The 19,780-nt window shown below is 46.2% G+C and overlaps 1 protein-coding gene across 1 annotated transcript in view; it reads left to right on the top strand.

The window, feature by feature from the left end:
• Positions 1 to 19,167, top strand: part of PAMR1 (peptidase domain containing associated with muscle regeneration 1) — a 72,717-nt gene extending 53,550 nt beyond the window's left edge. Inside the window, exons 7-11 of the mRNA XM_014851033.3 lie at positions 9,696 to 9,908; positions 11,652 to 11,718; positions 15,260 to 15,492; positions 16,469 to 16,761; positions 18,088 to 19,167. Coding sequence (XP_014706519.1) covers positions 9,696 to 9,908; positions 11,652 to 11,718; positions 15,260 to 15,492; positions 16,469 to 16,761; positions 18,088 to 18,624 — 1,343 coding nt within the window. The 3' untranslated portion in view covers positions 18,625 to 19,167. The remainder of the gene's footprint in view (positions 1 to 9,695; positions 9,909 to 11,651; positions 11,719 to 15,259; positions 15,493 to 16,468; positions 16,762 to 18,087) is intronic.
• Positions 19,168 to 19,780: the final 613 nt, after the last annotated feature.

Below are 19,780 nucleotides of genomic sequence, written 5' to 3'. Positions count from 1 at the left end.
TTGTCACAACGTCGCTGTAGGGTAGGTAGGACCCCATGTTACAGATTCATTCAGCCAAACATTTTTGGGTGTCTGTTAGGTACCAGGCACTGAGGAAATAAGACAGAGTGTCCGGTACATTTTTTTCCTTCCATTTTGCAGAATCATAAAATAATTCAGTCTTAGCCTTTCTCAAGTGCAGAGGAGAATGTCCCATGTCATCCATGTCCTGGCTACAGCTTCCTGTAGCGAGGCCTTGGTAAGGGCAATGGTGGTGATGAGACTTACTAAGTGGGCTGAATCTCTTAGGACTCGAATGTGCTGAGGACTCTTCTGCAAGGTCATTCTCTTTATCCCCAAGGCTCAACAGAACAGAGTTGCCCTGTTCGGGCCAATTTCATGGTGGAGCATTTCTTATTTTTTGAAAAATTGGCTATGAATACCACCGGGGGGCATTTTCCCCAGTAGTTTAGCATTATTCCCCACCTCCCACCCCCACCTCCACCCCCAGGAGCTGACTCAGACACCTTCTGAGATTTGGGGAAACCCCAGGAAGACTGCTACCCAGCAGATCCACTAGCTAGATGGGAGCCAAGTTTCTACCAGTTACATGGGTTACTCATCTACTCTACAGAACGAGGATGCATCAGGCTGATTTTGAATCAAAGGAAAATGACCAGGACTTTCTGAACATTTTTCAGAGTTGACCTGTCTCTTAGGCACAGAGACTTTGAGTTGTCTAATTAAGTAGGCCATCCAAACACCATAAAAGTGGTATCGGAAAGACACAGTGTCCCGGGGGCCAAGGACAACAGTGATTAAGATCAAATGGCTAATTGTAAGCTCGGCCTCCAAATTGCTACTGGATGAATAAATGGCAGTGTGTGCCATCCAAGCATCCTTTCACATGGATCCTGTCTCCTTCACACCCACAGCGGGCTGGCAGACAGTAGGGGGCCAGAATTCCATTGGCTGGAAAGGGATAAAAAGGGTTTTTAGTGGGGATTCCGTCACCAGTTGGTGTCATTATTCCTGGTTCGGGAGGATCTTTGTGAAGGTAAAAGATATTTAGTTTGGTCCAGAGGCAGAAACTCAAATATAAGCTGACCAGGGAAAAGTGAGGAGGAGAAGAGAACCCACCCGATGGTCGTCTCTGGGGGTTGGTCGCATGTGAAGTCGGGTTTCCAGAATGAACAAAGCCCCAGTGAGAAAGTTAGCACCTTTTCCAAACAGAACTGAAGTTCTGTCGCAAATCGTTTCCTTGATTTTGGTGACAAGTGAGAAGGAGGGATACCAAGAGCTAAGAATTGCCAACCACACGCCTCTCCCTCCCAGCCTCCATCACAAGCTAGATGGTGGGGTGATGAATTTTGTTGACTTTGGATCTGTTTTCCTTGATGAAAATCTCAGATAATCTTACAGCTCTGGAGCCCAGCTCCTATTAAAGAAAGAGAATAGTACCCTGACTTACTGTTTTTCTCAGGTGGGTATCTAGCTACCATAAATATTTCACTAATATAAAATTTGAGAAAAGAAATGTATGCTTTTTATGTGCAGTTTTTTAGTTGACATCAAGCTATTTCTGAAATTAAGCAGGGTATAAATAATGATAATTAAAAGAAAAAAATAATTTAAAAGCAAGGCAAGAAGGAGTGAAGAATACCAGATGGAATGAGACAGTTAAATTCAGCTTTAACATTTGCTCCAGATGAAAAGATCAGTCTCAACCATCTCTGATTCTGAGTTTCCTGGCAGCAAAGGCAAAAAGAAAAATGCCTTAGATGTTATGGCTCTAATTCTGTATTGAATGAAAATGAATACAAGTTCATTTGGAGATGCAAAATTATCTATTTTATTGTGACTCCTACTCCTTTCCTCTCCTTATCTAACATAAGTGCTGGGGAAATATTTTCCACTTCAATTTTTTTTTTTTCAAGGAAGATTAGCCCTGAGCTAACTGCTGCCAATCCTCCTCTTTGCTGAGGAAGACTGGCCCTGAGCTAACATCCATGCCCATCTTCCTCTACTTTATATGTGGGACACCTACCACAGCATGGCTTGCCACGCGGTGCCGTGTCTGCACCCAGGATCCGAACCGGCGAACCCCGGGTGACCAGAGCAGAACGTGTGTGCTTAACTGCTGCGCCACCAGGCCGGCCCCTCCACTTCAGTTTTGTAAATAACAGAAATTTAATCTTTTTTTATACCAAATATTTCTAGAAACTAGATCCTTTTACCTCTGCTAAAAAAGAGGTAGCTGGGCTTTATTATGCTTGCACCATCTCTGTGCGTGCTGACCCACTGGCTCCCAAGCCCATGCTCCTGCGACTCTGCCCGAGGGCTTCTCCGGCTCTCCAGCCCACCGGCTCCTCTGTGTGGACACACTGGCAGGGCCTCGGAGTTCATGTTTGTCCCATCATCCTCCAACAAACGATTGACGGCAGCCAGGAGATCGTAACTCCTGTCCCTGGCTCCCTGGGGAGGATCGCTCCTGGGCGGGTTCTACCCCGTCTCCCGGAGTTTCCCAGTGGCACTGAGCCTCAGCTGCCCCCAGTGGTAACTTTCTTGATAATGTGTCTTTCTTCCCCCCATGACTGCTGGTCCTCTCTGGGATCGCCACCTAAATAAACTGCTTGCACTCAGACCTGTCTCTCGGCCTGCTTCTGGGGGAGCCCAACCAGAGACACCTCGTGAAAGTATTTCTTTGAGGTGCTAGCTTATTAGAGGGCTGCTCGGGTCAGCCCGGTCACCATTTGCTTGGTTCTTTGAAATGTTAGGTGAGCCTTTGATCAATGCTGAGTAACGTATATTTCAGGATTGTGTTGTCTGAAGGATGCTCAAAATATGATCATCTGAATTTTTGATTTAAAAAGATCCAGTGTTTGACCAAACAATTGATACTGCGTGTGCACACACACCCACATGCTCTTCTCTGTGCATAAGAGCCAGCCCAGTTCTTTATAGGGTGAGGTGGTGGAAGTGAGTGGAGACTCTGGACTCTAGTGATGCTTGTGGAGAGAACCTATAATAGCTCCCAAAGGACCTGGAATCTTCTGAAGGATTTGGTCAAACTCTGCCATCTAGCATTTTTCAGATAGGGGTTAGGAAGTAGCTGTTCCCATCGTAAGGAAGCATCTCTGGGCCTCTGTTAATTGTCTCATCTTTTGTAATTGTGCCCTTGATCAACCGGTCACGTTGCATGAACTTGAACATGTGTCCTGGTTAAATGGTTATCTCTGTGTCAACAGCTCTGCCTAGTACCCCAGGGGAACACAAATGGGATAAAACCAGAGGCTCAAATTCCAACAAATGCCCAGTAGTTTTTCTTAGCAGAAGCATCTAAATTAGAACCTGGTTCCATTTCACCCAGGTTGGTCCCACCTAAGGATGAAAAGGTTTTCTTTCAGCCAACATAGCAGACTAAGTGTATCAAGCACATTCCATCATTTGTACCTGATGAAATCTTTGTCACAACTCACACCACAGTCAACTGCTGGGGTCAGCTAGTATTTGCTGAGACCCCATACCCCATTCAAATTCATGATTACCTTTATGCCTTGGTTAGGGTCCTGTGTTCTGATGTAATTTTAGAAGCAAAATTAAGAAAGGAAGAGAAGAAAGAGAAGCAAAGTTAAGAAACTTCAGAAGGAAAGTTAAGAAATTGGAAGGAAGTCCCCAAGCCTTTTTTTTTTTTTTTTTTTTTGATGCTTCTATGAGGCTGAGCAGAGCCTTGAGATGTCTCAAGCACTTTAATACAATAAGCCTTAACTGACATCAATTCTATTTCTGGCTTTAAATACAAGATTTCCGTGCTAAAGATACAGAAAAAGACCTACCGGTACCTTATTCTGCTGGGCACAGAGGAGGCACTCATTAAATGTATGGTACAAGAGAATCAATCGGCACGTACCAGCCTTTCCCTACAGAGAGGGACACTGGCTTCTAAAAGGCAAAGCAGAGATGGATGCGTTGATTCCCGGGGACTTTTCATAGATCTTGTCTCCAAATTTGAACTTATAGGGTCAAGACCAGAGCAAAAGGAAAAGGCAAATATTTGTGAGTGGTTGGTGTATCATGTTGAAATTCTAGATTCATTCATAAAAGGATGTTTTTGGTGAACAAGGGTATACTGGTAGGCAGTGCTGTCACGGAATACGAGGTCTGTTTTCTTGCCACAGCTGGAATCTGGCCCCCCCGAGTTTTGTGAATATCTGGGCAATGGGGAAGTGGGTCCACTCCCTAAATAAGGATGAAGAATATGGACTTGCTTTGTCGTATTCAATATAATTGATCTGACCAGAGGGCACAGAAAACGTGGTATTGCTTGTGTGCACTGAAGAGCCGCTTTTCCTAAAAATGCCTCCACATTATCCTGACATACTCCCTCATATCTCCATCATCATGTCCATTTCTTGTAGACTTTCTGGACCTGGTCATCTCAGCTCCCTTACAGCAAGTATGATCTTAGTGTGCCAGTCAGGGGAGAAAAAGATAGAACTTTATTTGCTTTGAGTCAACTTAAATCCAACTCTACTCCCATAAGTCAGGCTCATGAGAAGCTGAGTCTCAGTCACTGGGGCCTCCTCTGTGCACCAGGGTTGTGCAAAGCCCCTGGCTTTACACAGACAGCTCCTAATCATCAAGGAGAATCCTCGGGCGGTGGGTCTGGGTCCACACTGCTGAGCTCGGGGAAGCCCATTGTCTCAGAACATGTGACTCCTTTAGGTGAAACAGCTCTGCTGGCGTGGGCTGGCCTGAGCCTGAGAGTGTCCGAGGAGGCTGCGGGCACTCTGATGAGACCCAGCCCGTCTAGTTGGCCCGCCAATCATCCTCCCCAAGATCTCCCAAGAGTGCTGGAAGGCGCACAGGGCTCGATGACCAGGGCTGAGACAGTCACCTCTCCGGGGTCTTGTCCTCTCCCAGGAGTGCGCCCCGAGGGAGGCATGAGGGTCCTGATGCCCAGGGCTGAGGAAACAGTACAGCTGTCTTAGGTTAGTTTCTCCCCAAGCCAAGCATTTGGGTCCAATTGATTTATTCAAAGAAGTGCTCCCAGGATCAACCAGTAAGGGAGCTGGGGAAGCAAGAGAGGAAAGAGGAAGAAGCCAAGCAAGAGAGATTTCAGCTGAACCCCCAGGCTCAGCCCGATGCCATGGGGTGCTGGGGAGTGTGAGTGACACCTTGAGGAACAGGAGTTGGGCTTTTGTACTTCCACACCCATCAGTCATTGGCTGCAGGCAACCCTGCCTGGGGTGGATTGGAGGGAAAAACTAGGCATTTTTCAGCTCTTCATATGGGCAAGATGGTGCCCATGCCCAAGGGCAGCCCTCGGAAGGTGGCAGGTGCCAGTTCTCAGCAGCAAATCACACATATGGAGGTTGAGCTGGGAAAAGGATGTGAGGGGCCCTGAGTGGGGCACCAATAGCGTTCCCTACCAGAGCCTTCACAAAGCCATTGCGGCGCCTTTTGTAAAGTGTTGTCACAACCACTTCACACTGTTGCCCCGAGCAAAAGGAAGACAAGGGGAGAGAAGGCATTTCGTTAAATGTTTATCTGAAACAATTTCCCCGAGCAGTGCACCCGCTGTTGTTTTTGTCCACGAGATAGCATGTAAGAGCACGCTGAACTCCATGTGTTTGTGTCCCCAGGCTGAGTCCCCAAAGCAGCAGGGCACTGTGCTATTTATTATTAATCATGGAATATTTTACTTAGCAAAGCAGGAGCTTGATGCTCCTGCAGGCCAGACATGCAGATGTTTTAAGTTCTCGTTTGGCTTTGTGTGGAAACATCCATCCCACTGAGGAGAAACGAAACCCAAAGTCCTCAGAAAATCAAACAGAAGAGAATCACCAGTCTGTTCAATATGGAGACACAAAGCTTTCTAAAAAGAGAACGCCTAGGGGAACGAAAAGAGGCAGTTTTGAAATCTAACCCTGGGAAGATGCTCTGATGAGATGCAGATGGTCTATGAGCCCAACAGGTAGATGTCTAAACCGGGAGAGAAGTCACAGGTGGGGGGTGTCTTAGGATTCGCTTCAAAAGCATCCTAGGAGAGTGTACAGCTTCGGAAAGCACAGGAAAGAAATGAAAAGGAAGAGAGAACAATGCCCAGTGGATGTTTGATGTAGAAATACAATTTTAAGGCTTCATTGTGCAGGATTAAAAGATGAATGTACAAAGAAGATGGTTGGTACCCAGAATTCTGAATCAACACCCTGGATTCAGGTCTGGAAGCCCATCGAGTGTAGACATTACCAAGAGGCCAACAAATAGAGTGGAATGTTGCTTTATACTCAAATAGGCCTGGTAATGGCCTTTACATTTCTCTGTGGGTTGTTCTTTAGGCGTATGAATTTGGAGAATTGGTTTTTAAAGACAGTCGGGTGCTTTGTAAATAAAGGCAAACAAGGAAAAAAGAGATTTATGTTATTTAAATTACTCCTCAAACCAGCTCAGCCAGAAAAGTGTTGTTATCCCATTTTACAGATGAGAAAATCAAAGCTTGGAGAGATTAAGTGATTTTCCCCGGCCTTAGTTCATTAAGTGGTAGAATGAATAAATTTCACCTTTTATCCTTTCCACCTGCCAGCAAGTATTGGTTGAACACCTGCTGTGTGCTTATTCTGGACACTGGGGAACTAAATGATTATTTGAACATATATCTATGTGATCCTGGAGGCTATTATTTCTCTATCAGAGTCTAGGGACTAAACTCATTTAAATCTGAGTTCGTGGAAAGTTGGATTACTCTATGATTATGCAATCATAATCTGATGTCTTTCATCAGTTTTGGAAATTTTTCAGCTGTTATCTCTCTACATTTTGTTTTTGCTCCATCCTCTCTCTCTTCTCCTTCTGGGATGTCAATTACATGTATCCCCAAAATCCTTTATATTTTCCTGTACCTTTTTCACCTTTTTGTGTCTTGGGCTTCATTCTGAATTTTTTCTGTTATCTTTCAGTTTATTAATACTCTTCAACTGTGTCTGATTTGCTGTTAAACTCATCTGCTGAGTTTTAAATTTCTGTCATTGTAACTTTTCAGGTTTAGATTTCTCCTTTGGTTATTTTTTAAGATTTCCAGTTTTCTACTGAAGTTCTCAATTTTGTCTTTTATTTCCTTGAACACATTCAGGATAGTTATTTTTAAGTAGTGTCAGACAACGACATTATCTGAATCCTTTATAAATCTGCTTCTACTCTCTGTATTTCTCTTGTATTTTAGCCAAATAGTCTTGCCTTCCTTTGGACCCTAATGTGGAAGCATCTGTCAGCTCTATCCTGGTGACATTTCATGAGCAATAACTTAAAACCAAATAGCAGTTCTCCATTCTAAGATCTCATCAAATTGAAGGTGCACCATTGATTTAATTATAGCTTTTCCGGGGGTTGGGAGTAAAGAAATACTACGTGAAAAGTACATGTGACATGATTTCAGACATATCACATAAAAGAGTCCGCACCTAAGAATTACAGAACTATGGCAGAATTCCTCAGCCTGGGGCTGACTTGTTTGTATTTCCTGAGTCAGTTTCTCTTAAGTCTTCTTTGAAAGTCTCCTCAGTGAGAGAGACACAGGACCTGAGTTGTCCTGGAGGTTTGTAACCTCCAAGGGCTCAAGAACTCTCCAAAGACTCTGCTAGTTAAACCCACATTAAATGTAATGGAAATAGGACGCGTGAGATCCTGCACAAAGGAAGTCATGGGGTGGAGCCCAGGGGAGAAAATCCCAACTTTGTCTCAGGCTTACGGGAGAAATGATTTCTTCTCCTCTGCTGAGGCTGATGTGGATAGAGTAGAGTTGGTCTTCTTTCAGTATTCCAGGATCGGTCTTAAGCAACAGCTCATCTTTCTCGGCCATGCAATCTAGCAGGCAAAACTCAAAATGAATGAGGAGCTACACCAGCCTTAAACAAGTCTTACCGCTTCCATAGGCTAACAGGCCACAGACTCAATTCCCTTCTGGGGCCAGGCAGGTGGTGGGGGCTGTGGCCAGGTGAAGAACGTGGCCCCCATCTAAGCAGAGAGCCACTTCTCAACACAGTTGATTGTTGTCCTGTGGGAATAACCGGCCCAGGGTTTCCAGATCTGAATTTTGTCAGATGCCAGTAATACAGATTTTTATGAGTACACTTCTGATTTTTATGTTGGCAACTGATTTCATTTTCTAAAACTTGGCAGGTACAACACACCATGCTTTTGAGATGATTGCAGTCTGTGGCCCCCTGTCATTTGCTTCTGCATGTTCAAAATCGAATGAGTCTGTACTGTAAGAGGGTAGCCCCCTCACTGAGGCCACATGGAATGCCTCTCTGCCTTTCCCCCTCACATCCTAGAGGCATTCCTGGAAATACGAGCGCTGGGGCTTTCTGAATCCACCAGAAGCTTCAAAAAGTGCATTGTCTTCCCTCTGTCATCTCAGTATTTTTAAATGGCTCACTCAGTGAGGTCCCTTTTTGGCACTTAAAATGAGGTTTTGGAATCACTCACCAGGGACATTGCTCATATCACAAAGCCCAGAAGCACACAGTATCATTGAGATCATCTGCCACCTGGTCTGTGGGCAATCTTAGACTAGACAAACCAGTAACTAGGCTAATATTAGCATCCTTGCCAAATTGCACATAGGAAAATTATTGATTTTTAGTTCTCAAATATTTTAGAGGTGTAATCTGACTGGAGGTTCTTTTCTTGCCTGGAGGCGAGCAAGTAAAGTGCTTAAAAGGTAATCAGGACAGTTATGGGAAGAACAGCGTGTCAAATGCAAAATTGCGTTTCCTGGGGACTGTTTTATAGGGATGAGGCTGTGTCTTAGAAGAAATGGTTAAAAAGAGACTAGGAAGACTGATAGAGTGATCGGTATCCAAACTCAGGAATTAAAGGTTGAATTCTTCAGGGGACTTACTCTGTGTCCTTAGGCAAGTAATATTGAGTATTGTGCCATAATCCATTTGAGAAAAATATGTTATCTACTTGACCGAATATTTCCAGGGTATATCTAATATCCTGCCGAGTGCTCAGAACAGCTAGCGGTGCTGTTTCTGCTTTAGGTAATTCTCCAACGTGAGTCGGAGAATAGAAATACCCTTATGATGAATATTGGTAGGTGTTTAGATGGAAAGTTAGGATTGGAGATCAAGGGAAATTGGTTGTATCTCTGAATTATATTGTCTTCTAGTATTTTTTAGCTGTAACTTTCAACACGCTGATCGTCCTGAAGATGAAATATAAAATCTAATTCATTTCATACATGCACTCTTGCTTCTAGTCAGGTCCACTTTCTGGGTACAACACAAATGGCAAATTGTCTAGTTTAATTGCCCAAGCTTTAGGGAATGAAGGAGATAATACAACACTGAAAAGAAATAACCCTTGTGTACTGATGATAAAACCTAGGTGAAATGTTTATCTTGTCCAGGCCTGTCCAGCTCCCACTGGCTGAGAAAGAAACGAACATGATCACAGGAGAGCCAGTTGTGATGTCAAGTTTATTTATATATAGAATGAATACTTCTCAATTTAAGAATAAATCGTTAAAACAAGGGGAAGACATGTCTAATACATGCATTTTCTGTTAGGAGTTTTCTCTCGGTAATTCCTCTGAGTATCATTGTTATCAGGCTGCATTTTTAATTCAATGAAACATGAAAAGATTCTATTCTAAATTGGAATGCTTCAGACTTTTACTGGTTCTCCTTTTCTTTTCTTTTCTCTTTTAGTACTTCAAGAAGGGAACTGCACAGACCCTGGGGGCCCAGTCAACGGGTACAGGAAAATAACAGGAGGCCCTGGGCTGATCAATGAGCGCTATGCAAAAATTGGCACTGTTGTGTCCTTCTTTTGTAACAACTCATATGTTCTCAGTGGCAATGAGAAGAGAACTTGCCAGCAGAATGGAGAGTGGTCGGGGAAACAGCCCATTTGCATAAAAGGTAACTTGCAAATATTCCTGAAATCTGTAGAAATGGATGGAGTTGTTGGACTTTTTTGGGAGCTCTCATACATGTTTTTGGACCCCTGGAAAAATCTCTCTCTCTCTCTTAAGTTCTCATTGGAATCATATATTACTCTTGGGTTGGAAACCATCCATAAGAACGTTTGCTTCTTTTTTGGACCTGCTTATCCTGATCACAACATCTTGACGTGGTTAAGAGGAGTGATGTCGTTATCAGAGCAGCTTAGGAAAAATGGCAGGGCTGAGTTTTATATGTGTAAACCCAAGGACAGAATTGACGCAATTAATACGCATTTATATAGCTTCATTTAGCTACTCTATATGCAATGTTAAGTTAGGGCAGGAAATAAAAGAACAAAACAGACACATCATCCCAGCCAGCCTATGTAGGGGGAGGTTTGTGTTGTTAAGATGTTTATAAACATCTTTCAAAGACAGTAAGCCATTGAACATTCAAGGCAGAGTTACAGGAACAGACGAGTAGTGTACGTTCAAGAAAGGAGTGATCAGTATCGCCCGAAATAGGGGCAATTGCATGAAGCAAGTAGGGTTGGAGCCAGTAGGAGAGGCCGGGAAGGATTTGTAGAGACGAAGAGGAGTTGGGATGATATTCCAGTCGGAAGACAAAGGAGAAGAAAAGAGATATAGTCAGAAGTCAGAGAATCACGTAAACTCGAAGTGAGGCAATCTGGGGAACTGGGAGGTAACTTTAGAAAGATGGTTTGAGACCAGGAGAAAAAGGCGTGTTGTAGAGAGAAGTTTGGACCTTCCGCCTTGGCGGCGGGGCTGTGTAGTTTCTCACTAGTTGCTCCAGGTCAACAGTCTCTCTGTTTGAGGTCACAATTATCTGGCTGTTTCCTGGGAAGAAAAGCATATCCTTGGCCTAGATTATCTAGATAATTGCCTCAATCCTCCACTTTCCCTCCTGGGTGTTTGTCAACAACCCAAATCATGGGAAAAGGAATGAAAGAGAATGGTTTATGAAAGGAATGAATCACTTTAGACTTTAGCCAGAAGCGACCTTCATCCCCACCAGCACAGACTCTGATTCTTGGCTTCATTAAGTATGGAAACGGTGTTGCCTATGTCCTTGGAGATTTTTGTCAACTCTTCTCTTACAAATTAATACAACCAATGTTCCCTAGGTTGCTAATTAGATGAATGTTGGCTGCTTGATTGGGAAAGTGCGATGGGGAGGGTTCCTTTTCACTTGTGAAGAAAGAAGGACTTGAGCAAGATCAAACTGGGCTTTGAGTTGCCATCAAGTGATCGTTCGGGGCCTTTGTTGCAGAGAGGACATGGTGCAATCCAAGACCTAGGACGGTTGACACTGCTGTCTGGTTTCAAATGAGAACCTCGTAACTCCCTATGTTGGGCTATATTTTAGAACCTTCACTTTGACTCATTTTGATCAAGTTCACTCATATTTATGTGAATAGATAATCCCAGTCTATTAACTGCCGTTGTTCCAAATCGCCCAGGTGGAGCGGCTTTTCAGAGGTGTTTGTTCTCCTTGGGCTCTTCAGCGGGTGCTGTCAATTTAGGCGAGAGGCAGCATGCTTTTTTGCTGAGGGAGCTGTCCAAGCTCGGCTGACATTTCTCACCTGAGAGAGCCTGGCGAATGTACACCTGGTATCCACAAAGGGTGGTCAGGTATGAATCTGAACGGAAGGATGCGAAGACGGAATAAGATTATGCAGCATCGTCTCTTTTCTTCTAGCCTGTCGAGAACCAAAGGTCTCGGACCTGGTGAGACGGCGAGTTCTTCCGATGCAGGTGCAGTCCAGGTGAGGCTGAAACACCTGAACTCTGCTTTAAAGGCAAACGCTCCCCTCCTACCCCCTTTCTCTCCTTGTGTTTGGCCAAAGGCAGCCTGGGGTTTCTTCGGGACACTGTGCTGCTGGCCAGGAAAGAACAGGGCTAGTGAGGTGGAGCCTTATTAGCCAGCTGCCTGTAGCCAAGGGGTAGCAACTCTTGGAAGAAGTACAGATGTCACTGGATCGTGGGAAAGTAGGTGTTTGGCAGAAAGCAAGACTTTATGATGATGTCTGAGGAACTGGATTTTAATACTTGAATCTTCCTGAAATCACTACCTATTTATTATGGCAGGCTCTAGGGAGGTGGCATTCCTACCCAAAGCAGCCAGCGATGGCTCAGGAAGGTGTTCGTGGTAGCACCCAACAAGAGGAGGCAGGCTGGTGGGGCCCAGGAACTAGAGATAAATGACCAGTGCTGGTGAAGGATGTGAGCCCTCCGGGACACCCAGCCTTTCTCCTAGAAACACATAGATGGGGACCACCTGGTGGGGAGAGAAGAGGCCCATTTCTCCTTTTCCTCCTCCTATTTTGTAGGAATAGTGTTCTCATCTCATCTCCTACCGTTCTCTTCCTCACTCTCCACTCCACCTACACGGACCACCTGGCTTTTCCTCTCTCCCTTCAAGCACGATTCTGCTTCACTGTAAGGAACCTGCTTCCCCTGGATTTCAATAAGGCTCAATACTTCGCTTCCTTCAGTTCTCTGCTCAGTTTTTACCTGGCAGAGAGACCTTCCCTGACTGTCCTTTTGAAAATACCACTCCTCCTCCCCCTCCCCCGACCACTCAGCTGACTTCTGTCCCCAGTTCTCTTTGGCCTTTGCAGGGATCTCCAGGTTTCACCTTAGCATCCCTTTCCACCTGTGGCCTTACGTATGTTTTTCTTGTTTATTTGTTCGATTTCTATCTCCTCCCTGCACACCAAAAAGACCCCATGAAACCTGAAAGTTACAAGTGCAAGAGCACTTCTGTTCTGTCCTAGCTGGAGTTCTAGTGCCTAGAGCGGGGTCTGCCACAGAGCGGCGCCTGAAAAAACGCAGTGAGCAGGTGGGCTGCGTTGCCAAACAAGACCTCAAGACCTGGTGTTGCCTCTTTAGTGCTGGGTGTTCTGGGGCAAGTTCCTGAAGTGCTGAGGTTTTGGTTTCCTCTTTTGAGAAATAAGGATGATCATAATGGCCTCTGTCTCTCGGGATCAGTGTGAGGAGGATTCAGTGCGGCGCTAACAGCTAGCGTTTATCGTGTGCTGTGTGCCAGTTGCACTTCTGACTGCTTTCCATGTATTAGCTCATTTAATCCCCACTACAACGTCTGAGGTGGGTATTATTAGTGTTTTGCTGTGAGTGCCGTCGAGTGGATTCTGACTCTTAGCCACCCTGTGTGCAGCAGAGCAGAACCCTGCTCAGACTTTCTGCGCCCTGCTCTCACCTTCAGCGCTCTATCAGACAAGGCTCCGCGGCTCTTCACAGGGTTTTCATGGCCAGTTTTTTCGGAAGTGAGTGGGCAGGTGCTCCTTCCTAGTCTGTTGATTTGGAAGCTCTTCTGAAACCTGTCCACCGTGGGGGACCCTGCTGGTATGTGAAATCCCAGTGTCACAGCTTTCAGCATCACAGCAACACGCAGCCACCACAGTATGACACCTGACAGACCTGTGGTGTGGGTCCCTGACCGGGAAACGAACCCAGGCGGCTGTGGTGAGAGCACTGAATCTTAACCACGAGATCGTCAATTATTATTATAACCATTTATAGGTTTTATTACTGTTTTTATTACAGATGGCTAAACTGAGGCTCAGAGAAGTCAAGTAACTTGCCCAAGGTCACATTGCTAGAAGAAGTGGCAAAGCCAGGATGCAAATCCAGGGTCTTCAGGGTCTGAAATTTTCAAGGTCTGCCCTCTTATGCACTGAGCTTTAGCTAAGCCTTAGGTAAAGACCTTAGCAGAACACCTTGCATGCATAAACACCCGTCAGTAGCTATTGTTTTGAGAGATAGTAACAATGCGTCTTAGTGACTAGAATTGACCTGAACCAAGTAACCTGAAACGTTTTCAAATCCAGCTATTCGGCAATCTCTCACCTGCCTCTGGCTATCCCATTTCTCTCTTTCCCTCTCCAGGCAGGGCGTGTCCCGGGGGCAGGGGCAGTGGGATCTACGTTCTGCCCCTTTTCTGGTCTCCGTGCTTTACTTGGGCTGGACTCTTCACTGAGCAGGGCAGGCCTGTGCTTCCCAAGGAGACGTCTGGGAGGCGAGGCCCTGAGCTGCTAAAAAAGATCACCAGGCTGGGCATTTTTAAAGCAAGTGTCAGGGGAGCTTAGGTGCCAGGTGTCTCATGTAGATGAGAAAGCAAGCCTAAAACTTGGTTTTAAGGATCTTTCTGGAAGACAGGCTGCTGGAATAGAGCTGTGTCTATCTCCAGCAGCCAGGCTCACCCAGGAATGCCCAAAGGCAGTGTCGGCCTTCAACACACAAAAGAAGAGCTTGTTTACAAGTTCAGAAGCTCCCGGAACTGCAGACCTGGTTCTAAACACGAGCTAATGATTTGTTGAGTGAAATCAGCGTGGATGGAATGTTTGCTCTGAGCAAGGCTCTGTGCAGACACATGAAATAGATTTTTTAAGATGATGTTAAATTGGCATGGTGGAGACCCCAGCGGGGAGTTGTGACTGCTAAGCCCTGCTTGGGTACCATCCTGGCTTCCTGTGTGCCCTGTGCACTCCCTCTTCCCTCTCTGGGCTTCCTTTCTCCACAATAAACAGGGATGAAAACGTTCATTCCTAAAGGAATCCTAACTTTTCAGTTAGCGGTCGTTATGCACGGATGGAAAATGAGCACCAGCAGTCCAGTGTGCGCACATCTCCTTCAAGAATCCTGGAGGGTCTCTGGGGTTTCAGCTTCAGGGCTCAGTTAAGAGGCCTTTCCCGTTTGCACACAGTGCTCCACATTTCTCCCGATCAATGTGCCTGAAAGAAGGCTCTGTTCTCTGAGGTGTACTAATTACATCCGCTAACTGCTGAATCAAGCTGCTGTATCAACACAGTTTAGTTCGAGTCAATTCCTAATATTGCCCCATTATGATAATGGTTGGAGAAAAAAATACACCTGGATTTCTCTCATTCGAATTAGCTTCCTTTCCTGTTTAATTTCACAATTAATTTTGTGTGTGTGCATGTAGAATCTTTGGATAGCAGCTATTATGCCAGATATTATCCTCTTTGGCTAAAATCCCAGGCAGTTGGAGGCATGCCAGAAATGGAAATGGAGGAACACAATGAAGGTTGAAGTGTGCAGAGGATTTGCTCAGTGGTAGGGGGGAGGTGTGTATGTGTGTGACACAGAGAGAGAGAGAGAGGGAGGGAATGGGGGCTGGAGAAAGGGAGAGAGAGAAACAGAATGAGAGAGCTATGTTTTTGTTCTGTAACCAATGTCTCCCTGGGGACTGGCGTGGATGCTGAAGGGGCCACAGTGACTTTTTTCTTGCCCTCTCCCTCTCTGGCCCCGTGTGCCCTGGTGCAGGGAGACACCGTTACACCAGCTGTATTCGTCAGCCTTCAGCAAGCAGAAACTGCAGGCTGCCCCCACGAAGAAGCCAGCCCTTCCCTTTGGAGACCTGCCCGCTGGGTACCAACATCTGCACACCCAGCTCCAGTACGAGTGCATCTCGCCCTTCTACCGCCGCCTGGGCAGCAGCCGGAGGACGTGTCTGAGGACCGGGAAGTGGAGTGGGCGTGCCCCGTCCTGCATCCCTAGTGAGTAAAGGCTTGTCCTAGGGCTGGAGCGCCTTACATCTTCCCTGGCTGCTTATGAAAAGCCATTAACCTTGTTGAAGACTTTGGGAAACGCTCCTTGTCCAAACGAATGGTCTTCCAGTACTTTCCCTCGCTTGGTGATGTCTGAAATTCCCCAGTTAGATCTTCCTTCCTTTGGCTTAAACTTAGTACCCAGGAGAAATTAACTCATTAAATCTTAGATGAATTTTTTGGGAAGGGGGCATCCTTTTTGTGGATAATCCTATCATATTTACTTGGAGAAAAGAGAGAGAGCAGTCATTAAACACAAAGTGGGCAAGGAGGTAAAGGTTCAGAGGGCTTCTGCTTATGTGATCTTGCTTACCCTGCCCAAGGCCCAGTTTTCATGCTCACCATCCAGTGGGATTAAATAGGTAATTGTTATTAAGTAGGTATGAGGTATTGATTACCCATAAGATTATGATGATGATTACGGAGATCATATGTGGAAGTATCCGGAATAGGGTCTTGCACATACTGAGATATGTTGCCCATCCTTTTTGTCAAATGATATCAGTTATGGCTTGATTCACTGTGGTCATGTTTATAATAATAGTCGTGACCGTCTAAGTCTACCTGTTAAATATATCTTCTCATCCAGTCTCCTCAAGAACCCTATGAGATAATTGTGATTGCTGTACCCATTTTGCAGGCAAGAAGACTGAGATTCTAAGAGATTAGGTAGCTTGCCCAAAGTCCTATTGATAGGAAGTGCCTGGGATTGGAAGCCTCCAATCTTAGCCCTAGACTTTATAGTCAACCATGTCACAGTGGTTGATTAATCTTTAAAAGAAAAGAAAAACAGGCTAGATGCTTACTGGTCATCACCCATGGGGCCCACCCTTCCAGATTTGTGCTTTCTTGCTTGAGTCACACATCTTCTCCTTTGGATGGGAAGGTCTGAGTTGATCTTACTGACCTGGTGCTTTCTTCGTAGTCTGCGGGAAAACTGAGAACATCACTGCTCCAAAGACCCAGGGGCTGCGCTGGCCGTGGCAAGCGGCCATCTACAGGAGGGCCAGCGGGGTACACGGTGGCAGCCTGCAGAAGGATGCATGGTTCCTGGTCTGCAGCGGTGCCCTGGTGAACGAACGCACTGTGGTGGTGGCTGCCCACTGTGTAACTGATCTGGGGAAGGTCACCGTGATCAAGACAGCAGACCTCAAAGTTGTCCTGGGGAAATTCTACCGGGATGATGACCGAGATGAGAAGACCATCCAGAGCTTGCGGGTGAGAGAGGCTGCAACCTGGAAAGTGGGTGCCTGGCTCAGCAGACTCCCAGCACCAGGGGGGCGGTGGCTGTGTCAGTCCTGTGACGTTGGCACTTTAGGACACAGCTCAGAGCCTGGCATGTAGCAGGCGCCCAGTATTTCATATTGACAGATACCCGAAAGACTATGGAGTCTTTTTTCCCCTTTAATATTTTTTTAAAAGATAGTAACAAATATCATCATTTCGGTCATCAAAAGTTCATTACCTGTTATGTTTAGGGCATTGTACTATTTGGGCTTTGAGGACATAGAGAGGTTTTTTCCAAGGTACTCCTAATCAGTTTATAATATTCTTCTCTGTTTCCCTGTCTGTCTCCCTCCCTCTCTTCCATCCACCCATCCATCTATCCTTCCATCCATCTGTCCATTCTATGATCCATCGATTTGATCCATCCATCCAACCATCCATGCACCCACCCATCCATCCATCCATCCATCCACCCACCCATCCACTCATCCACTCATCCATCTGTTGTTGAATGGCATACTCCCACAGTATGCCATTCACTGGGAATATATACAGAACTGAGTAAGGCATGGTTTTTCCCCTGCAGAGTCCAAGCCTAGTGGAAGAGACAGACCAGTATATTGCGATTAATTTGACACAAGGGAAACCCTGAGGAGATGTGTCCAAATGTAGTTGAAATAATAGAAACTGTACATAAAGATGTCACAATGTATCATGGACGTAAGCTCCTCAAAGAGAATGGTCAGCAAGGATAGGGACAATCAGGGAAGAGTTTGTGGAAGAGTCTTGTGGAACATTCTGGGTGTAGTTCTATCTTCCTGGCTTGAAGGTAAATGAAATGTTTACAGTGAACCAGAGGTCGCAAACCGGTAGCCTGTAGAGGTTTGTGTTTTGATGGTGCCAACATTTATTTTTTAATCAGTTACTTACCAACATTTAAAAATCAGGAGGTTTCCGATAAAGATCTGGAGTGTGTTCTCTGACAAAGTTGGAATGCTGGCCCCGTTTCTGCGTGGCAGTGGTCAGCTGGAGCAAAGTGGCTGCTGCTCACTTTAGATGGGATGTGCACGCTCATTCTCTGCAGCCTTATCTGTCCGCTCCACATATTTAACACTGCCTGCCAGGCTCAATAGACATTTTAGTTTGCAACCCTGGAAAGAGAGCAATTGCTTTGTATGATCTCTTAAGTAAAGTATCTTCAAATGATTGCAACTGTCTCCTTGACATTTTTCCCGATGATTTAGCCCTGGGGCTTGCCTGTTCTTGTTCACCAAGGAGTTGGCTCTCACCATCGCTGTCTCTTCCTTGCATTTCTAGATTTCTGCAATCATTCTCCATCCCAACTACGACCCTATCCTGCTGGACGCTGACATCGCCGTCCTGAAGCTCCTGGACAAGGCTCGCATCAGCACTCGCGTCCAGCCCATCTGCCTCGCGGCCCCTCGGGACCTCAGCACCTCCTTCCAGGAGTCCCGCATCACTGTGGCCGGCTGGAACGTCCTGGCAGATGTGAGGAGCCCTGGCTTCAAGAACGACACGCTGCGCTCGGGGGTGGTCAGGGTGGTGGACTCGCTGCTGTGCGAGGAGCAGCATGAAGAGCGCGGCATCCCAGTGAGTGTCACAGACAACATGTTCTGTGCCAGCCGGGACCCCACCGCTCCTTCCAACATCTGCACGGCAGAGACGGGGGGCATCTCAGCTGTGTCCTTCCCGGGACGGGCGTCTCCTGAGCCACGCTGGCATCTGGTGGGGCTGGTTAGCTGGAGCTATGACAAAACATGCAGTCACAGCCTCTACACGGCCTTCACCAAAGTGCTGCCTTTTAAAGACTGGATCGAGAGAAACATGAAATGAGCCTCAGGCCCACTGAGAAGTACCCAGCCGCACCTGTGTGGCACGAGGCACGGTGGACCTGAAGGGTGATCCTGTCCATGAACTTGGCTGGGCCAAGGTTGTGATTTCAGGGACTAAGCTCAGTGGAGGACGAATGGAGCTCACTCCTTGGTGGGCCACTGCCCCCCTGGCTCGGACCATTTGGAAGACACCAGAGCTGTTAGCAAGAACTGACTTTCTTCAAAAAAGACAATAATGAATAGCAAGGAAAATGTTCCCATTCAACCAACCTGGTGGCCTCCCCCACCCCTTCAGTGACGGGAATGTCATGGTCAGCTCTGATCGAGAGAGGGTGGACCAGGACATCTGGGCCTCGTGAGCTCTCTTCCAAGGCTCCAGCCAGACCCAGTTCCAAGGAGCTGCCTGCAGGCCAGCCCAGGGCAGTGGAGCTTGGGTGTGGCGTCGGCTTTTGTGTACATTGTCACACCACGTGGTCCTTTTCCTTCCCAATTCCCTGTACACATTTTAATAAATCGAGGATTGGCTTCTCTCCTACAGAACAAAGGTGCTACGGCTCTGATTCCTGCACGCTGCTTCTCTGAGCTACGTGTGTCAGGGCCAATGACTTGGTGACAGCCCCTTAAAATAGATCCTAAAGTTACGGTTCCCAAGTAATGCATATGGCAAAGCCATGCTGTCTTTCCAGTGCTTGGAGTTTGCTGGGTCATAGGCTGGAGGATGAGGGACATGGTGCCATCAGATAAGGCACAGAGGACAATACCAGGGGTTAGATGATTTCTGGGGTCCCCTCTGGTTCTCTTGTTTTAGATCTAACACAAAACCCTGCTTTGAATCTCCATCAATCTTTTGACATATTTTCATAGCATATGAATTGGAATCACTTATTTACTTATACTAGATTGAAATATGGCAAGAAACTGTAGGTTCAGTGTTTTCTATAATTTATGTGATTTGCCTTTCAAGCCCCACCCCCAGCTCCCACTGGATAGTGGAGGAAATGATGAATTGAATCCAATCCAATCCTTGGAGCCATCTTTTCAGTAACTGTCTCTTTTTGGGGGGACTCACTCCTTTATCCTTTCTCCAGTTTCCTCCTCTCCAAGATGGTACCGTGGAAGCTTGTGCAACTTCAAGCACTGGGGCCCAGTAGGACTCT

Source organism: Equus asinus, chromosome 17 (assembly GCF_041296235.1).
Source record: "Equus asinus isolate D_3611 breed Donkey chromosome 17, EquAss-T2T_v2, whole genome shotgun sequence".
NCBI lineage: Eukaryota > Metazoa > Chordata > Mammalia > Perissodactyla > Equidae > Equus > Equus asinus.
Note: the sequence above shows the minus strand (reverse complement) of the source record. Positions and strands in the feature narration are given on the sequence as shown.